Source organism: Rhyacophila brunnea, unplaced genomic scaffold (assembly GCF_057557595.1).
Source record: "Rhyacophila brunnea isolate RB1 unplaced genomic scaffold, BYU_Rbru_1.0 scaffold_2, whole genome shotgun sequence".
Taxonomy (NCBI): domain Eukaryota; kingdom Metazoa; phylum Arthropoda; class Insecta; order Trichoptera; family Rhyacophilidae; genus Rhyacophila; species Rhyacophila brunnea.
Window position 1 is genome coordinate 49244814 of NW_028232859.1, and position 19334 is coordinate 49264147.

Sequence of the window (19334 nt, forward strand, 5' to 3'; positions counted from 1 at the left end):
TTAATTAAAATGCTAATAGTATCTAATAGCCATCTAATTGCAACGCACCAGTTGCGTTGAACGCACGGGATGGGTTAACCACTCACATTTTAGTCTTTAATTTCAATTCTGGTCATAGTATTGACACCCATAGTATTTCAAAAGTTTAACAAGAACGCTCTTTTAATGTACGAGAAATCAAAAAATTACAAGTAGGTAGTGCAATGTGGCATGGAAGGTGCATGTTGTGCATAACAGAATGAAGTCATAAAGTTCAGTGGACGTACAATGTACATGGCAGCAAAGAACTAGGGACCGAGAAAAGTGAATAAAGCTAGGGGAGACCTACATCCGGCAGTGGACCGACCCCAACTGATAATGATGATATATTAATTGAACCAGCATTTATGTAGTAGAACTCCATTATAATCAATTGGAACAAAGTTTTTGTTACTTCTTCATTTTTTTAATTACTGATGATGATAGCTGTTTCAGGCTATAAATTTATCAATAGATTATTCTGAAGATGTGTAGCCTGAAATAGACGTCAACATCGAGAACTGAAAAACTTTGTTTCGAACTGGATTAAAATTAATATTATATCGAGACACAAATTAAAGCAACGCAGCAGGCGGGCGGGTGTATGTGACCTGTTCATTGAGTTCTAGCAGAATCCGCAGTTCGGCGGGATCCTCCTCATCGGAAATTCCTTCATCTTTGTCATCGGCGCTCAACCTGATGGCGGGCGGAGTCGGAGACAGCTTGCGCGCTACACAGATAAATCTCTATATAGTTAACTCAATTTTCACCATCCGAAATAATTTTTAAGAGATATTTATTTTCTCCAGAATTTTGGTTTTGAAATCATTCATGATATGAGTCATCTAATTCCAAAAAGCGATAAGTCCACATTTGGTCAAAATCGCGAAAAAAAACGCACGTATTCTTTGTATAATTTTACACAATATGTATAGATCTATAAATTTCAAAACGCGACAAACCCTAGGTACGAAAAAAAATATTTCTAAAAATATAAAATATATAAGTCCGTGTTTCATATTATTTAAAGCTTGGTTGATTTCGCGCGTGTTTAAGTCAGCCAATAAGGGAACGTTCAATATTGGAAATTTCGTCTCCCATGCTGTAGCATCCGGTAAACTCATGACAGTGCCACGGAAATATGTGCCTTATGCAAGATAAATTAAAAAGTGAGGTTCAAGTAGCGCTACGTCCAATTTTATTTTGCCTATATTTATTACATTCAAGAGTTTATCGGCTGAAACAAACTGCCATTTGGTTCTAATTTCGACATAGAATACAACGGAAAAAATAATCTCATGTTAAAACAAATAATTGAAGCTTGAAACATAAAAACGTTGTTTCCCGCAAATATCGAATTGTGGACTTGTCGCTTTTTGTAATTAGACGCCTCATATATTTTATTTTCAATATTTTATGATGTATACGATTCTCATATCTATCAATCACCATGTGATCAACATTACGGACTACTTACTATCATTATATAGTGGGAATATGTCTATTATAATCTACGTATTATTTTTAGATAAGTTTTAATGTTTGTATCTGGATTGCTTATTCTATTAATTGAAGACTAATTTGACATACCCGCAATTAATAAATTCTTTGATAGATTTTTGGGAATTTTCTTATTATATTATCGATCGAGCTTACTCGATGCATCATAATATACCTATTGCAAATGTTTAAATTCGTTGGGGAAAATACACACATCAATCGAAAAAACTAAATTGTTAGCCGACTCATAATACATTATGTAGTTATTCATGTTAATGAACGAGACAAAAATGTTATTTTACAATAGTAACATTGACTATAAAAAATTGAAAATGCAAACAATATCTAGGTTCAGAATGATATAAAATGAAAAGCTGAATTTAATTACTGTCTGAGCGAATATTTTATTTAGGCAGCATAGTGAGTGTTTACGTGTCATGTGTTATGTGTCATAATTATGTTAATCACTTATAATGCAACCTACAAATTAACCATCCTGTCAGCGGTCAGTATTCTTCAAGACAGTTTGACAAATTTTCTCACAGTTAAAATTGTTAGGAACACTGAGCGTGCTAAATGTTGTCATCTCACTCTCACTGCATTATGGACGATTTCACTTAAAGACATAAAGAATAAACCCAGCTCTTCATTTCAAACACCGAATTTCTAAACAAAATCCAAAATTCAACTTACATAAAAGTGAAAGCGACATATTATGACATATATTTATGTAATATGTATTACATAATATGTTTGGACATTTGCACGATTTACCAACTGCAGAAAATGGCTACAAGATCAGGTATAGGTACTCGAGTGCCTCTTCGTAGGATCACATCGTAGCATCGCAACAGGTTAAAAATGTTAATTTAGCCAAGGCAAAATATTTACAAAAAAAGTGTTAAAACTCAATCAATTGTAAGTGGTTATTGTGAATTCAACTGAATGCTTTTTCGGGAGGCACACAATAATGTCGTCGAAGGCGGGACGAGGCGGAGGCAGAGAATAGGTTTGAGAGGACATACTTCTGGCCTTAGTAGCCATTTTCTTCAGCTGAAGCACCAGTGACTCATTGTCGTCCTCTACTCGCGATGCCTTTTTACGTAAGTTAACTCCCTGAAAATGTCACCACGGTAAAACATATTAGCCACAAGTGTAAGGAAAGAATTAAATAATCAGTAAAGAATGGTCGGTCGTATCACATCTCAGCTGGATCGGCCTGTAAAACCATTTCACCATAGGACAGTGACGGCAAACCTTTTTCCACGAATGTATCAAAATATAATCCGCATTCTCTTAATAAATAATATAAGAAAATAAACCAATTCAAAGACAAACATTTTTTTTAATTAAGTATTTTTGGGGGTCTTATAAATACTCATCATTGTTATTCCAGATATTTTATTTTTCAATTTTTCAATAATACATGCAATAATATTATAAGAATGCATGTGATCCTATATTTTTCCACGTCACAGAGATTCACCATCACTGCCATAACCAGAAACTATCATTGAATAATGCATTTTAAAATTGTTTAATCGCATAATGTGGGTACAATACCAATGCCAATATAATATTCTTTCCAGAGCTCGAAATGGACTGGAGCGCACCGGAGCGCCGTTTCGGTTCGTGAAATCGATAATACTATCGCTCCATCTCGTAGAAAAAATAATTTGACCGTCTGAGCTAGATATACCATATTATTATTATAACAAATATCTAACACACTTATTTTTATAAATTACACATAAAATTTGATACCTATGTAAATATCTTCAGAAAATTTGTCAAGCGCTCCGGTTCGTAAACTTTTCCATTTTGAGCGCTGATTCTTTCTTTATTTATACTGCACGATAAATTGAGTTCAAGTGAATTTAGTCACATGGAATTTCTTCACATTTAGACACGATAAAGGAAGGACACGGTCCGGCGGACGGGGCAGTGACGGGCAATGATCTCTTCACCGTAATCGATACTGTAGATCGAAGATGCTAGATTTAAACAGATTTGAAATTTGCAAATATGACATCGAAAGAATTTTTTGATTATTTAATTTTAAAATGTCGTCGTTAATACTCACACAATATCTTTATGAACACATGAAAGTAGTGTTATGTTATGTTATTATTGGGGAAAGGAAAACTAAATTACACATCAATCTATGATTTATATTATTTTTAGTACATATTCACATGTGTCTGAACGTATCATAATTATTATTCGATCTAGCAAAATAGCACAAAAAAAAAATTAAATCATTTCAATACCTATAGTGGGCAACCGGCCGGCCATCGTATTGAAAATCGACATGAGCGGGAACGGAAAATTTCGGAAGGACGACCCAGGGTCTGGAGGGGCGGGGGACAGGGGAGGGCTCTGTGAACCGTCTCGCTTCGAAGCCAGCGAAGCGAGGGTTTCCGGAATGATATTTGTCAGAACACCTTCTGTAGATGGCACCATCGCGTTGTCGATAGAGAGTTCTTCGCTCGCAAGAGATGCTAATACTATTGAAGGTTTGGTCATCGTGATTCTAGGGCACTTATCCTCCCAATAATCTGTTTGCGAGCTGCTCATTATTCGTTCAGGTTTTTCCATATCGGTGAAGCTGTCTATGCGATAAATATCTGTCTGCGTGTTGCCATCGCACAAAATTTCTTTTCGTGTCTGAGATTCACAATCAGATCTGTTCGTGATATCCGTCTGAGTGTACGCCGCGTCTACGGAATGGGAGCACTGTACGGCTTCAGTTCGGCGATCGGGAACGGTGAGACAGTCCGCATCCGCATAAATAATTTCATCCGTCTGAGACCCTTCAGAATGCTGATCGATCTTAGACTGAATGTTTTTATTGATGCCGACACTGACCCCGTGGGCGTCGAACGACCCGTCGTGCTTTCCCAAAGCCAGTCGCATCTGCAGAACGTGCAGCCTCTGCAGAGTATTCTGGTCCCCATCCGCTGACTCTTCTCGCTCTTCGAGTGCGCCCGGCGAACGGGAGGCGGGAATCAGGTCGGGATGGGTCGGGCGAAAGAGAGGATTTACCGTTTTAGGAGGAGATAATCTTCCGCCCCCGTGACGATTGCGGTACCGACTCGCCTGTATTTGAGATAAAAAAGATCCTCGTCACTGACACCGGTTTCATTATGGAAATACGCCTCGTGATGCAATATGCCTTTCGATATTACCGGGTTTATTATAATAAGAGTGAGAGATAGAATGTCAATAACCCCGTGAGATAAATAAATAGATAGCCCTTTGGCTGCAGATGCAGGAAGTCATCCGTTGATTGTTCAGACTCACCGGTCCGATTATCAAGATGGCGACGTTCCAATTGGCCCAGTAAACTTCAGTGACACGTTTGTACACCTTTATTCATATATTTTGACATTTGAGATCGCTGCAGTCTTCAAATACGTCAACAAAGTTTGAGCAAACCCTATCAGATATAAAACATTTTTCAAAAAATTTCACATAAACCTATTCTATTGAAATCGGTTTCTATATCTCTCCGATGAGCTGTTAAAATCTCCAATGTAACAAAATTTAAATTTTATAGAAGAGACAAAAGCTGCTCTATAAGCACAAACATTCAAATTTCTTTGTAAGTTTGATATTAAATAAATGAAATATGTAACAGGTAGTAAATGGTGCGATATCATAAGTGTTTGTAATATTGTAATACCATGTAAGTTGGGAGGTATTACGGTCTTATTAAAATGAGACATAATAATCATAGGTATAATTAAATTAATTATATTGTAATTTTGACGATAACAATGTGTAAATTAATTTTAGCAGTACTTATTTCTTATTACTTTTAAATTCCAACCGACATTGACAATTTGAATCCCTTCCTTCATCATACAGAAACTATTTATAAAAATTAATATTTCAAGAATCACCTATTTATTCATTACACAGTGAAAAAATCCATTACAGCTTAATTAAAGATAAAATACACGCGAGGGTGGAACGAAAACAGACCTCTTCTTCAGCATTCTTGAGTTGCTCTCTAAGATCAGCCTCCCGCTCCAATGAATCCTGAAGGTCTCTCAGCAGCTGCTGCGGATCCTCTTGAGAGCCCCCTCGGGTCAGAGAAGCCCGACTCGGTTTCTGAAATGGGATACGACCGCAATTTCAAACATCAAACATCTTGCATTTTTCAATAATTCTACCCACCCATAAACGCCATCGACAGGATTGGATTCGATTTTCATTTTACTTATCATAAACTTTAAAACTACCCAGGTAAGGTGTAGGTAGGTATAGGTAAATCATTCTACAGTGGCACCATAGGCGATTCGCGCATGTATTGAAATGCTTGCGACAATGCTTGTTTCAATGCTAGCAAACAACACCACTACAACTGCAAGCCGCATTTGCCGTACCCATGGTGCCACTGTAAAACGATTTACCTATACCTACCATATTTGCAAATTATACTGTTGAGCAGGACTTAAGCCGGCTCGCACATCGCAACTCGCCTCGTGTGCCTGACAGCCATAAATCAAAACTTCCGAGACCGGCCGGCCAGTGTTGCTTGGCACAACCTCGCACATCTATCTAGCGACAGTCGCGTAGCCTTCGAAACATGTTGATATTCGAATGCGGTGATCGGCCAGCCGGTATAGGAATGACCAATTCGTAGGTGTTTCTTTGTGACTTCGACCCTCCGACTTGGAGCTCGAGAAGGATGCAACATGTCGATTGCAAAAGCCAGATGTTTTTTTCAGACGAAACAATTGCATTCGATCAATCTGCGGAGCTTCATTTGGCAACATGTGATTTGTTGTTTCGATAAATATCGATGACGTCACATCGACGTATTCGACACGTTTTTAGGCGAGACGAGTTCTGATATGCGAGCTGGCTAAGATATACATATCGACTTTCCCTCTATTATAGCTACAATATCAAAGGGAAGTATTGTGCTACTAGGGATATCTAGCGACGGAGTACGACTATCAGTAAATTGTATTAAATTGCATGCATTATTCTGTTGCTAGATGATGGCAAGATGTCTCTCATAGAACTACGTTTGCACTCCACTTTGCCTTGAAGTGACATATATTATTATTTGGATCTGCGCATCTATTCTATACACAAGACTGCTTTCGGTCGCTACAACAGCTATCTAGGGTAGGTTTGTATCGAAGTATTAACAATAAGTTAGTTGTAATTTTTACAATAAGTCCTATGTTTTAATAGCACCTCTTTTGGCTGTGCTAACTTTTAAAGCGAGATAGACAGTTTTAACTATTTAGACGGCTAACTTATTGTAATTGTTACAATAAGTGTTAATAATTCGATACAAACCTACCCTAGATAGCGGCCGAAAGCAGTCTTCTGTATAAAATACATGCGCTGAGAGGTAACTTTCAATATTATCAAGTGATTTTGATTGAAATGCATACATCATATTGTTATACTATAGCAAGTGATGTAATGACATTCATCATTAAATAAGTGAACAGTGGACGAAAACGATAACAGAATTTTGTTTTTTGCCTCAAAAGAAAGGGTTTAACCGATCCCAGTTACCCAGTTTACTTCTCAGACTCGGTTATTTATTATTGTCGAGCATTTTACAACTGTACAGTTGCAGCACAGTGGAGTATGATTTTAATTTATTATTTTTAAGTTGGTATATTATTGCTTCACTCCGAGCATTTGCAGTTGTTTTCAGTATTGTCTGATAATCGGGCTGTTTTGGCACGGAATAGATTGTCAGACGAGATAATTTTGAAGATTGTTTATTGTATGATTGAAGTATGTTACGGTATCGGCACTGGGAGATTTTCCGATGGCGGCGAGGGCGGGCGCCCTCTTCTGGGCAACGAGCTTGGAGTTGGCCTCTTGTAGCTCCCTCTGCAGGCGGAGGGCTACCTCGTTGGACAACGCCAGGTCCCGCTCCAGATCTTTGATCTTGGCCACTCTGTCCATGCCGGCTGCTCCCCCAGCCAACTGCCCGAAACAAAATACATTTTTAAAAATTCACACGGGGACACGCTAAAAGAACATTTCAACATAGTATAGCATACCGTTAAAGTTTTGTTTTATACTTTTGGTATTTGGAATGTCATGGAGTGTTTTTTCTTCTCGTTCCATCCTCGATATTTCGAGAATGGTTTGTGTGATGAACCTGAACTTCCAGGAAGGAAGGAAAAGAAAGACCAAATGATAACAGTCCAAATAGAAAAAATAACAAATGACAGTGAATGTATCATGTAATATTTATATATAAATATTATTATATTTTCATACTCTCAATAGCTGATGTTTCTTCATTGTGACAGTATGTTGAGTTTCTTTAAATATACTATAAGACATAAATTTAATACTATACTTTTACATAATATATAGTTGTCACAAATTTGAGATAGTTATTTTTATGTGAAATTATGTTTGTAGTAATATGATATTATATTTAATATAATAAATTGAGGGTGCCATCTATTGGATGACTATCAAAGTGGTGACCTATTCAAGTAGCCCTATTCCAACTAGAGTTGGGTATTTCCCGAGAAAATCTCAATCTCGAGATTCGGGATTTCCAGAAAAGAATTCTCGAGATATCGGGAAATTTAAAAAAAAAACCCGTAAAAATCCTAAAATCAGTGTAAAAACAGACAAATTAATTCCAAAAAATTATGATTTTCTTTATTTACGTAAGACAAACAAAATACAAGTAGGAAAACAAAAATAATTCAAAACATTATTTATTAAAATGGAATATCAAATCACACAGACTGTAAATCTCTGCGTCTAACAATCACGTACGCTTTTGAGACACAAAATTCCCTGATGTTGCAAAAATTGCGCTCATTTTAAGTCGACGTTAGCTTAATTGTCTTAAATGCCCCGATCAGTCTTTGAATGTTTTGTGTTTTCTGTCCACTTTTTTCATATAGAAAATCGTTTTTTCAATTAATATTTGATAATAAAGAAATCTCGAATCCCGAGAAAAGATTCTCGAGATTCGGGATTTAAATTCTCGAAAATTTCTCGAGAATTCCCATCGGGAAATTCCCGAAACCCAACTCTAATTCCAACTATACAATATAACACCATAACAAAATGTGCTTTTTCAGAATGCGAAATAACTTTACGTTACATACTTAAGTTTTCACTCTCTAATTTAAATTGCAAAGTAACAACTATCTATTGCCAAACGAAAATATTCAGTCATTAGCGCACACTATGACACGTCTGGTGCCTCACGTGCACAATGCTACTTGCCACTGATGTTCATGAATATGTTGTCCCTTTGACTAACCTAAAAAATTAAGGTGCTTGTGGAGTGCGCTGTTGTCGTAACTTCAATTGACATTTCCCCCATTGTTTTGAAAATACATTAACTCTAGAAAGTCATGGAGTTCAACGGGAATGTCACGGATTATATTATACTATTATAGTATGAATGTAAATCTACATAAAAAAAATATTTTTCAATTATAATACTTAGGTAATTACCTACTTCATATTTTTTCTTTTCAAAATAAAATATTAGCGTGCCATAGGTTCGCCATCACTGGTCTATACTCTATGTTCCAAAGAAAATACAATATGTTTTTGTTTAAATAGTATAATATAAATAATAAACACTCAAACCGGCCAACCTGTCAAACGAAGAGAATGAAAAGTGAGACTTCAAACTGACCTCCAAAAGTTTCTTCTCATGCTCTTTTTTGTCCTGCTCCAGCTGCTCGGACTTTCTCTCCGTCTTTTTGAGCTTGAAGGAGAGCACCCGGCAGTTCTTGGTGGTCAGCTCCAGTTCCTTCCTCAGGGAGCTGTACTCATCAGCCTGGTCTTCCCTGCGACGCAGACACAGAATTGTCATAATCTCGCTCGTCAGTCAATATATTTCACGGGGACTCCGCGGGGAGCGTACCTGAAGTTGTCCTGCATCTCCTCAATCTCCTCCTCCATGGAGCGCAGCTCTCTCTTCATGTCCTCGTTCTCGTCCATGAGCTCCTCGCAGAGCGTCTCGGCCGCCAGCAGCTTGGACCGCAACTGTTCTGCCGACCGGGCCGCCGCCTCTGTGGACGGGCGGGCCTGCGCGTAAAATAAAAACATTAATGCACTCTCCTTCGGGGGGAACAGGAAACATTCTAATAACTATCGGAAGCGGGGCGACCGGGACGCACCTCCAATTCAGCTTCGGCGTCGCGTACTTTGAGCTGGAGGCATTTCTTCTCATCCCGCAGATCTTCATTCTGCATGTTGAGCTCGTTGACCTTTTGCTGCAGTTTTAGGAGTTCGGAAGGACGGGAGGAGGTCTTGGTCGAGGAGGTGTCCAGCGAAGCCAGCCGCCGCAGCAGGATGTCACTCTTCTCCTTCTCCACCTTTTCGCATCTCTTCCGCAGCGTGTCCACCTCCCCTTTCAGACTCTGTATTTCTTCCTGAAAGAGCAAACGACTCGCGTTAAATGAGCAAAGAGAGAAGGCGAACTTTTGTACACGTTACCTTTGTAAATAAATAAAATTATCAAGGTTGACTCTTGCAGTCGATATAAGAGATAAATAGGTCCAAAACTTTGACTAAAGGAAATGAAGATTAAAAGATACAAATTAACATTGTGTAACTATATAATATGTTAAAAGCTAAAAGCTTTTTGCTTCTAAAGTAAGTAAAAAGTAAAGTAGGTATACACCTATTATAGTTTATAGCATCGGCCTTATTCCAATGTATTAATCCGCAAGTGTAATATATTGCAGAATTGAGTTTTTTTTTTTGACCATGTACGATCCTAAGAAGATCCTAAGAGTACAGCAGAGTACTTACTCAGAATGGGTACATTGGAATAAAGGCGCTGGGATTCAATATGATACTTACCTCTGAGGAGATGACGTCGACTGAAATAATCAATTGTTGAAATGTTAATAAATTTAGAACGGGCGGAATCGAAATGCAGTACAGACAAACGATTAGTATTATTGTGCAATGACCTGATATTGTAAATTGTGGTGGTCGACGAGGGTGGTCTCGGTGGTACTGGTTCCCGCATTGCTGACGGCGTCGTCCTCCTGGTTGGAGTCCGAATCGTCTCTATCGCTGTAGAAGTCTCTGTCTTTCTCTTTTTCTTTATCTTTGCTCGCGATGCCGTTCACCATCTCTTTGGCAGGCCCGCCCCTCAACGGCGGACGGGTTACATTCTTTCGAGCATTCTTTACCTGAACACATTCAATCGCTCATGATTTCTCCAAATCTTCCGCCTCTCTCGGAAAGAAATAATTAATACACGATATCCATTTATATGCATGCAATATGTATAATAATTGCTGTGAGATAAAATCAGCAATACTTTTGTTTATTTGAATTATTTTGACCAAACATAAAAATGAAAACTTCACAAATATAATACATATGCAAATGATGGTGATGATAGTTAAATTAGTTTGATTTATCGATATTGCGTTCTGCATTGAAGGTAGATATTCATTAGATGAGCTGAACGAATCATAGAATAAATGATGAAATGATGCAGCTCAAACCTCATCATTTCGCATTTGATCGTGGTCGTTTGTTCGTCTCATCCGATGAAAATACGTCTTTGAATACATCAATTACATATCAATGTGTGTTTTATATATATTATATCCATGTCAATGACAATAATTTAATGCTACGTTACTTCTGTTAAAATAACTCAAAATAAGAATCGACAATTTCACAGTTTTCCAGATATCCATATTTTGTTTTATTATAAATTATCAGATAATATTCTAGCATCTTTTACAGATACCATTTATAATATCCAAGGTTTCAAATATTTTGATCGGGATCATCAAAATGTTACGATAAAGTATGTCGGCATAACGTCGAAACACCCACCTTAATTAAAAAGTTCACATCGTTGTCTTTGGAATTGACGGCCGCTTTAGGAATATAATCCGTTTTATCGATAATTTCAGATTTCTTTTCCTTAAAGCTGTCGACTTTCTTGACAGCGTCTCGTTCTCTCTCTGAACTGGATTCTTTATCAAAACTATTGCTATGAGCTTTAAGGGCTTGCATCTAAAAGTGGCGAGCAGAAGAAGAGTGTACATATTATATAATTATTAGAAACATAACACAGGAAAAAACATAATAAAGTACTTACTAATATTTAATTAAACGCACAAAAAATATTGAAAAAACATTAATGGACCATTTCTGGTTTGTTGCATTTTGACGACTTATTTGATTTTTATGTAATATGTTAAATGTACTGATCATTGATGTAATGCACAAATATAAAAGTGACTTATTGTGCTAATAAGTATTAATTATTATTGACAAATTAATTAATCACATAGAAATAATAATGATAATATGTAAATTATCCATTGATACATTTAATGAGACTATGATGATAGATTTGTTCTCAAAGTAGACGATATCATTATTAAGCACAATGTACTGTTCTCCCGTATATTGGACACATAATGAAATCGCGGAGTTTAACACCGCCGTGACTGCGACACGATAAACACGTCTACGACACGATTATATGAATGGGCAATCGTTAATACCTTTCTAACTCTTTCAGCCAAGGAATCATTTTTGTTGATGACGAGGTGGGAGGGCGGAGGCGGAGGAGTCCCAGACGGCCGCCGTAAAATGACGACACTCTGTGTTTCTGTCAACAGCAACAAAATCATTGACATATGACATTGGCAATATATTATTTCACATATGTTGATATCACAGTCGGGTAGTCGGTATTTGATAAGTTAGAATATGAGTAATCAGTGGTCAATTTAACTCAGCTTGAATTTGGCCATATTAATATGTTATGCTAGCATAGCCTCAGCCTCCTCATAGAGCACACCTCACTAGGTATCAAAGGTGGTGGCATTTCAGTCACGCATCTTAAGATGTAAATCATTGAATGTTAAGATGTGCAGAACAAACTTAAATCGAGCCATCGTGTTCTGTGTTGTTGTATGTTAATTGGAATGTACTCGATAAAAATCTGTCTGTACGTATATAAAGCAATAAAATATTTATTTTTTGCAGTGCGTAGATTGAAGTGCTCATTTTTTTCTATTGAATACCAAAGCAAAGATTTTAAAAAGTATGCAACACAAAAAGAGAAATAGAGACTATTAACAAAACTGTTGAGAACTTGCCAAATTCAATGAGTTAACGCTACATTATAAAACATTTATTATTTTAAGACGAATATGTTATTTCCACAAGGCAAATTATGGTTGTAGACAAACGTTTCGAAAGTGAGTCAGCAAACAGAACTCTCACCAGTGTTTTGTCCGGTGTCAGGGGGCGTGGGTCGTCTGCGCGGTAGGGTGAGGCTCACTGTGACAGCGCGCGTATCGTCGTTCAAATTTCCAAGGTCAGGAGTAGACGTCCATGTGGCACTCGGACGCCCGAAACCTTGACAGAATAACCGATTAAATATTATATCAAAATATTTCTTAGACGACACAAATGAAACTGGAATATTTTAATTATATTTGATTGGTAATATTAATCATTGAAACTTATCAGTCAAAATAAATAACTGCCTCTGACGAAACTGACATTTTGATCAAATTGAATAAAAACTTTAAGGGGGGACATGCTCGTCGAAGGTCAAAATTGAGTTTTTATTGTATTTTCAAACCATGATTCTGGAAACTCCTTAAACGTTGTAGATAATCTATTTATATAATTTTGAAGCCTTATTATCCTTTATAGTTATTTTGAACATTTGATGACTGCATAAAGTATTTTTGTTACATAAAATAGTATTCTTTTAAACCTCTCGCTCTAATGTTTTAGAATATAGTCATATTTCGGTACATATCTGTACAGCGGTGTTAAGATTTTTTACATTTATTAATTTTTAAACGCATTTATGAAACCATTAGTATAATTTATTATGAGATAATTTTTGTAAAATATTCACGATAAAAAATTATATTGATAATCTCTGTGATCCCAAATTTGACAAGAATTAGGCATTTTATTATTCAAAAAATCGGCAAGATTAACACATTTGAAGATGATTTTAAAGATATTTATTATAAGCTATGTCTTTGATCATTCAAGTGTGATAAACATCTTATGAATAATGATTGCTTTATAATAATTATTGACCTAAGAATAAGGTAGTGTTTTTTTGAAATACGCCATTTCTTTTGTCATTCCCCAGTGGTTAAGCTACAACATACGGCCGTAGCCATAAATTGACAAACTATAATTAAAGTAAAGAGTAAAATTATGTTAACGCGCGTGTTTGATCATGTACCTAACTGAATTTTTTTTAATTTTTTTTTAAACGGTACATGTTCAAACACGCGCGTCAATATTATTTTACTCCCTACTTCAATTATAGTTTGTCAATTTATGGCTACGGCCGTATGTTGTAGCTGAACCACTGGGGAATGACAAAAGAAATGGCGTATTTCAAAAAAACACTACCTTATTATTAGGTCAATAATTATTATAAAGCAATCATTATTCATAAGACGTTTATCACACTTGAATGGTCAAAGACATAGCTTATAATAAGTATCTTTAAAATTATCTTCAAAAGTGTTAATCTTGCCGATTTTTCGAATAATAAAATGCCTAATTCTTGTCAAATTTGGGATCACAGAGATTATCAATATAATTTTTTATCGTGAATATTTTACAAAAATTATCTCGTAATAAATTATACTAATGGTTTTATAAATGCGTTTAAAAATTAATAAATGTAAAAAAAATTAACACCGCTGCACAGTTATGTACCGAAATATGACTATATTCTAAAACATTAGAGCGAGAGGTTTAAAAGAATACTATTTTATGTAACAAAAATACTTTATGCAGTCATCAAATGTTCAAAATAACTATAAAGGATAATAAGGCTTCAAAATTATATAAATAGATTATCTACAACGTTTAAGGAGTATCCAGAGTCATGGTTTGAAAATACAATAAAAACTCAATTTTGACCTTCGACGAGCATGTCCCCCCTTAACAATAGTATTATTACAATTGAGAGTCAAGTCCATTAAGAAATTAAGTGCACACCAGATATTTCATGCATTCTAGTGATTTTCATTAGGAAATTGTTACTTAACGCTCGATGACATTGAGCTACTTTCAACCTACAAGCCAGCGAATATACAATCTGCTTGTAAACTCACCCAGTGTCATCATCGAACTAGCTAATAAGCAGATTGTAAACAATCTACCGAGAAAAGTTGAAAGCCGGGCTACTTTACACACTACACGCTGGTGTGTGGGCCGAACTGTGTCTGCACAGTAGAGCGATAGTGGCAACTACTACACTAAATGAACTACTCAATACGTCCCGTCAAAATAGTACCAAAAATCACGGTTTCAACTCGCTAGCTTGTTGGCTTCTGAGCGAGTGGAAAGTTTTGTGTGTCATCATCACAATCGCACTAGCTGACTCGCCCACTTTTAAACTCGCCGACAAGCAACTTGTAAAATAGCTCAAAGTCATCGAGGCTTTATTCTACTATAATGGGAATTTGAGTGATAAAACGTATTTAATTAAAATGAAGCGCTATTGTAAAGGAACAAACCTGCGGAGAATGGATCAGTCTTATCATTTTTTGGAGGTTCTTGGCTGAGGTTCTGGCTGGACACCCATCCCCTCACCGACATCGTCACCGACGACTCGCTACTCGGACTACTTTCTTTGTCACGAGGCCTACATTCAATAAACATTTCACATCAGGAAAAACAGTCATCTTTTTATTAATAATAAATTGTATTGATATTAACATACTAGTGGATTTTCCTGACACAGTGACAGCGAATGCCTTGATAAGTTTTGACATTACTCAAATTCGAACAGCTGTTCACAAGCCACCATTTCATATAAGTAAAATGAAAGAGAGGTTATGTAACGCTGAAATCAATAGATTTTAATTGAATTAATAGTGGCATTTTATTGTTATTTCAGCATTGACTAACTTTATTGAGTCTTTTCTAGAGACGGCCATGACCCACAGCGGGTTGCAGAGGCAATGATGATGATGATAATAAATAGTCATAGACCTTCTACAATTATTCAACAAATTTGTTTTTAGATTGTCACCAAGGTTTGCAATCCTGTAACCCAGGATTTCTTTTTAAACTTTTTATCAAAAATGACAATTAATAAAGTAAGTATGCATAACATAAAAAGTGACAATATCCAAAAAATAAAATATTAACAAGCTCTTTGTGATTGTGATTCCCAACCTTTTTCGTTCCGTAAACTCTTAAAATCTATTGTAAAATCTTCAGAAACCCCTATCTGAACAAGATATGATAATTCTATTGTGTAAAGCAATAGACAGTGACATAACTAGACAAGATGTCATACAAACTAAATTTATTTTTACCTATCTTCACTGGATATGAAAATCTTTACAATTCTGACGTCATTACAACCATAAACACGCAAAACCTGTTGGCTTATCAGGCAAAAGTTGAAAATTTTGACATCTCTCGCGGAATCTACTCTCAAATTATGTATTATTCGTATTCCTTCCTTAATTTGCCCACCGTAGCAATGCATGGCATGTCAACCCTTACAGGATGTTAAATAGTATTGGTAAATAATAATTAATTAAAAGAGTAGGTAGGTACTTATTATTATTTCGTACACTTTTAGATATTTTATAGAAAGATGTATATTTTTTTACTATTATCTACTATGGATTGGATTACGCAGGGTTTAATTGAATTGTGAAAACCAACAAATACTATCTACAAATTGTAGTCTTAGTTCAATGAAAACAAGTACATTTGACTAACAAAGTGTATTGTGCACTATTTATGTCAGATCTTAACAGCCTACCTCCACCCTTCGCCACTAGAATCAAGCATAGTGAATAGGTATTTATTTATTTAAGAAAACAAAACATTGTGGACACAACAAATCTAAATTCAAGACGTGCACAACATGAGATTTACATTATTACAATAATATTACCCTGACAAGAGAGAAGAATAATATAAAATAATAATAAAAAATAGATATAATATATACAGTCGAGCTCGGTTATTACGATCACGGATATAGCGAGATCTCGGATGTAACGAGGAAACATTCGTTGACTTTTTAGTATGATTTTCTCCATACATTTAGTCACTTTTATAACGAGCTACTTATCGGTTATACCGAGCTAAAATATTGTCAAAATTTTTCTTAAAACTGTTAATGTGCCTATCGTTTAAAAACATTTCAACCCTAAGCAATAAAATCCGACCGGACAGGATGCCGCCGGAATCGGTTTACGTTTATGGCAATAGTTAAGTGTCTAAGTAGGTACCTAGCTAATTGGTGTTTTCGCCGACAATATCGAAAAAGTATACACGCATATGGTTGAAATTCTTTTGTAGTTTACGAATGTCATGCTTGTTTCGGGGAAAAATTCTAATTGTGTATTTTTGTTTGTATTGCAACTTTTTGTGTTATGTGACCGCTCATTTAAAAATACCTATTCTCTGATATAACAAGTAACACTTATAACGAGCAAATTCAGTCAGTCCCATCTTCCTCGTAATAACCAAGTTCGACTGTGTATTAATAGTCATTTATACCTACACCACATGAGTGTAATGACAATCAGTGGCGGCTCGTCCATATGCACTGCGAAACTGCAGCACCCCCAAGAAAATTGAGGAAAATGGAATATTATAATATACATAAATTTATGCATATGTATTATAATATGAAAATATCAATATTATTTAAGCGTGAATTAAGCTCGCCCGCGCACCGATATATCAAATAATTATCATACACCACGGTACTGCAGTATCGTTTTCAAACGAATATGCTCGAATGGGCGCAGGAGGGGTGCGGGGAGCGGGGCACACAGCTGGGAGCTTGATCGGTACTGCAGGCCCGACAGTGTATCGCCGTTTCTGCGTTCGTATGTGAGCACGCGCGCGACAGCGGAGGAAAGAAATAATAACTTTAATGATTTATTAACATTGTTAAAATTTATTTCTGCAAGTAATTTATGCAAAGTCCTTTATTTTAATTACTTATTAATATAATTAAAAATTTATATTTTAATTTTGATGTTAATAGTAAAATATAATCCAAATAAACATTTTTTTATTTTTAATCAACCGCAGCACCCCAGATATCTTATCCACGGGCCGCCACTGATGACAATATGTAAACATGCATTCATTATTTACATCTAACCTAACTACATTCAAATGTATACAATCTTCTGTACACATACGAAAACTCTCACTAGTATTAATAATATTAAAATAAACATTTTTTGGTAATAAATAATTTTATAGGTGTGAGGATTTTCACACTTTTATTGAGACGGGCATGTTGGGTTGATTGCAAAATAGTAAACTGACGAGGCGAGCCGATGATTGAAGTTATTATGATGATGCCGGTCGAGATTCGTGAGTGCAGATTAAAATAGGTCAATGGAAATAAAACTACTATATCTATAATTTCGGGTGAATTCTAGGACACCAATAAATTTTATTCTGAAAGTTTATTTATTATCCGATTCACTTAGTAAGCACACCTCATATCGCTGTATATTGAACTTGTACTTTGATAGGCGCTCATAACTCCAATTTTTTGCAGTGACATGGGCATTAATGTAGTCTAATCAACATTGTAATCTAATATAAACAAATCTAACCTATACGTCATTCAATTTACAAAGTGTATGCGTACCTAATAATATTATGTAATGCAGACACTGCGCATCTATTCTATACACAATACTGCTATCAGCAGCTATCGAGGGTAGTTTATCATATGTTTGTATCGAACTATTATAATTGTTACAATAAGTTAGCCGTCTAAACAGTCAAAACTGTCTATCTCGCTCTAAAATTTACCAAAACAAAAAGAGGTACTTATTGTAACAATTACAACTAACTTATTGTAATTATTACAATAAGTGCTAATGCTTCGATACAAAAATATAAAAAAACTACTGTCGATAGCTGCTGATAACAGTCTTGTGTATAGAATAGATGCGCTGATAATAGTGACAGAATGTGTGTAATAGACTAATAGGGTAACGATGACTGACATCTAGAAATCTTTTCACATGACAATCGACTAATATTTATCTTTTATTGTGTTAACTGTCAATACATAGCGGAACTGTATTGTATTATTGATTAATTTAATAAAACGCAATTTTTTTTTGTACTTATTCCACTTTTTTATATAATAAATTTGGACCGGTTTCGTCCGTCTCAAAGGGACATTATCAACTCAAGTTTAAGATCAAAGATCTTAAACTTATGAATCAGATTATTACATATTTTTTAACATATTTTGCATTATTTATTCGATTTGCTTCCTTTTAGAAAGTAGGTGCTGCCCTCCTTCATTAGTATATAACATAAAAATATGTAGTTACTTCATATTTAACATTTTACAACCATATATCGTCACTGTTCTAGCAGAAGACACTAATTCGAAAAAATTACATATTGAGTTAGTTATACCAAAAACATTTTAACAACTTCAAAGTCAAATTACTCAAAACTAGTATTCTCCAGTTAGTGTGTTCTGCCAGAACAGAGACGATATATTTTATAAGGTGTGGTGCGAGACGATGCTAGGTGTGCTGCGGTGCATTGCTTTCAAAAAAAAAAAAAAAAGTTAGTTCTTAGCCAAATTTGCATACATGGCTGGTAATATATTTGAGCACCTGCATGAACTTAAAACAATACAAGGTCAGAATGAAAATATATCGATGTGCTCTGATAAATTAGAATCTCTACAACAAGGATCTCTACAAATGTACCAAAAGACCTACCAGACCACCAGTTAAAACAAGCAATTAATTTTGGATCCGTCTCAAAAACATGCAAAAGAA

The 19334-nt window shown here is 35.6% G+C and overlaps 1 protein-coding gene across 8 annotated transcripts in view; it reads right to left on the reverse strand.

Moving 5' to 3' along the window:
- LOC147072460 (uncharacterized) overlaps positions 1 to 19334 on the reverse strand; it is a 63042-nt gene that overhangs the window by 20868 nt on the left and 22840 nt on the right. For 7 of the 8 annotated variants that reach the window (XM_085947227.1, XM_085947224.1, XM_085947226.1 and 4 more), the window contains 12 exons: positions 15045 to 15172; positions 12763 to 12897; positions 12036 to 12142; positions 11356 to 11538; positions 10470 to 10694; positions 9669 to 9923; positions 9413 to 9576; positions 9182 to 9335; positions 7300 to 7485; positions 5506 to 5634; positions 2544 to 2634; positions 630 to 748 (listed from right to left, as the gene is read on the reverse strand). In XM_085947227.1, the coding sequence (XP_085803353.1) occupies positions 630 to 748; positions 2544 to 2634; positions 5506 to 5634; positions 7300 to 7485; positions 9182 to 9335; positions 9413 to 9576; positions 9669 to 9923; positions 10470 to 10694; positions 11356 to 11538; positions 12036 to 12142; positions 12763 to 12897; positions 15045 to 15172 (1876 nt within the window). Of the gene's footprint in view, positions 1 to 629; positions 749 to 2543; positions 2635 to 3788; positions 4618 to 5505; positions 5635 to 7299; positions 7486 to 9181; positions 9336 to 9412; positions 9577 to 9668; positions 9924 to 10469; positions 10695 to 11355; positions 11539 to 12035; positions 12143 to 12762; positions 12898 to 15044; positions 15173 to 19334 lie in introns of all 8 variants that reach the window. The other variant, XM_085947219.1, reaches the window with a different exon arrangement.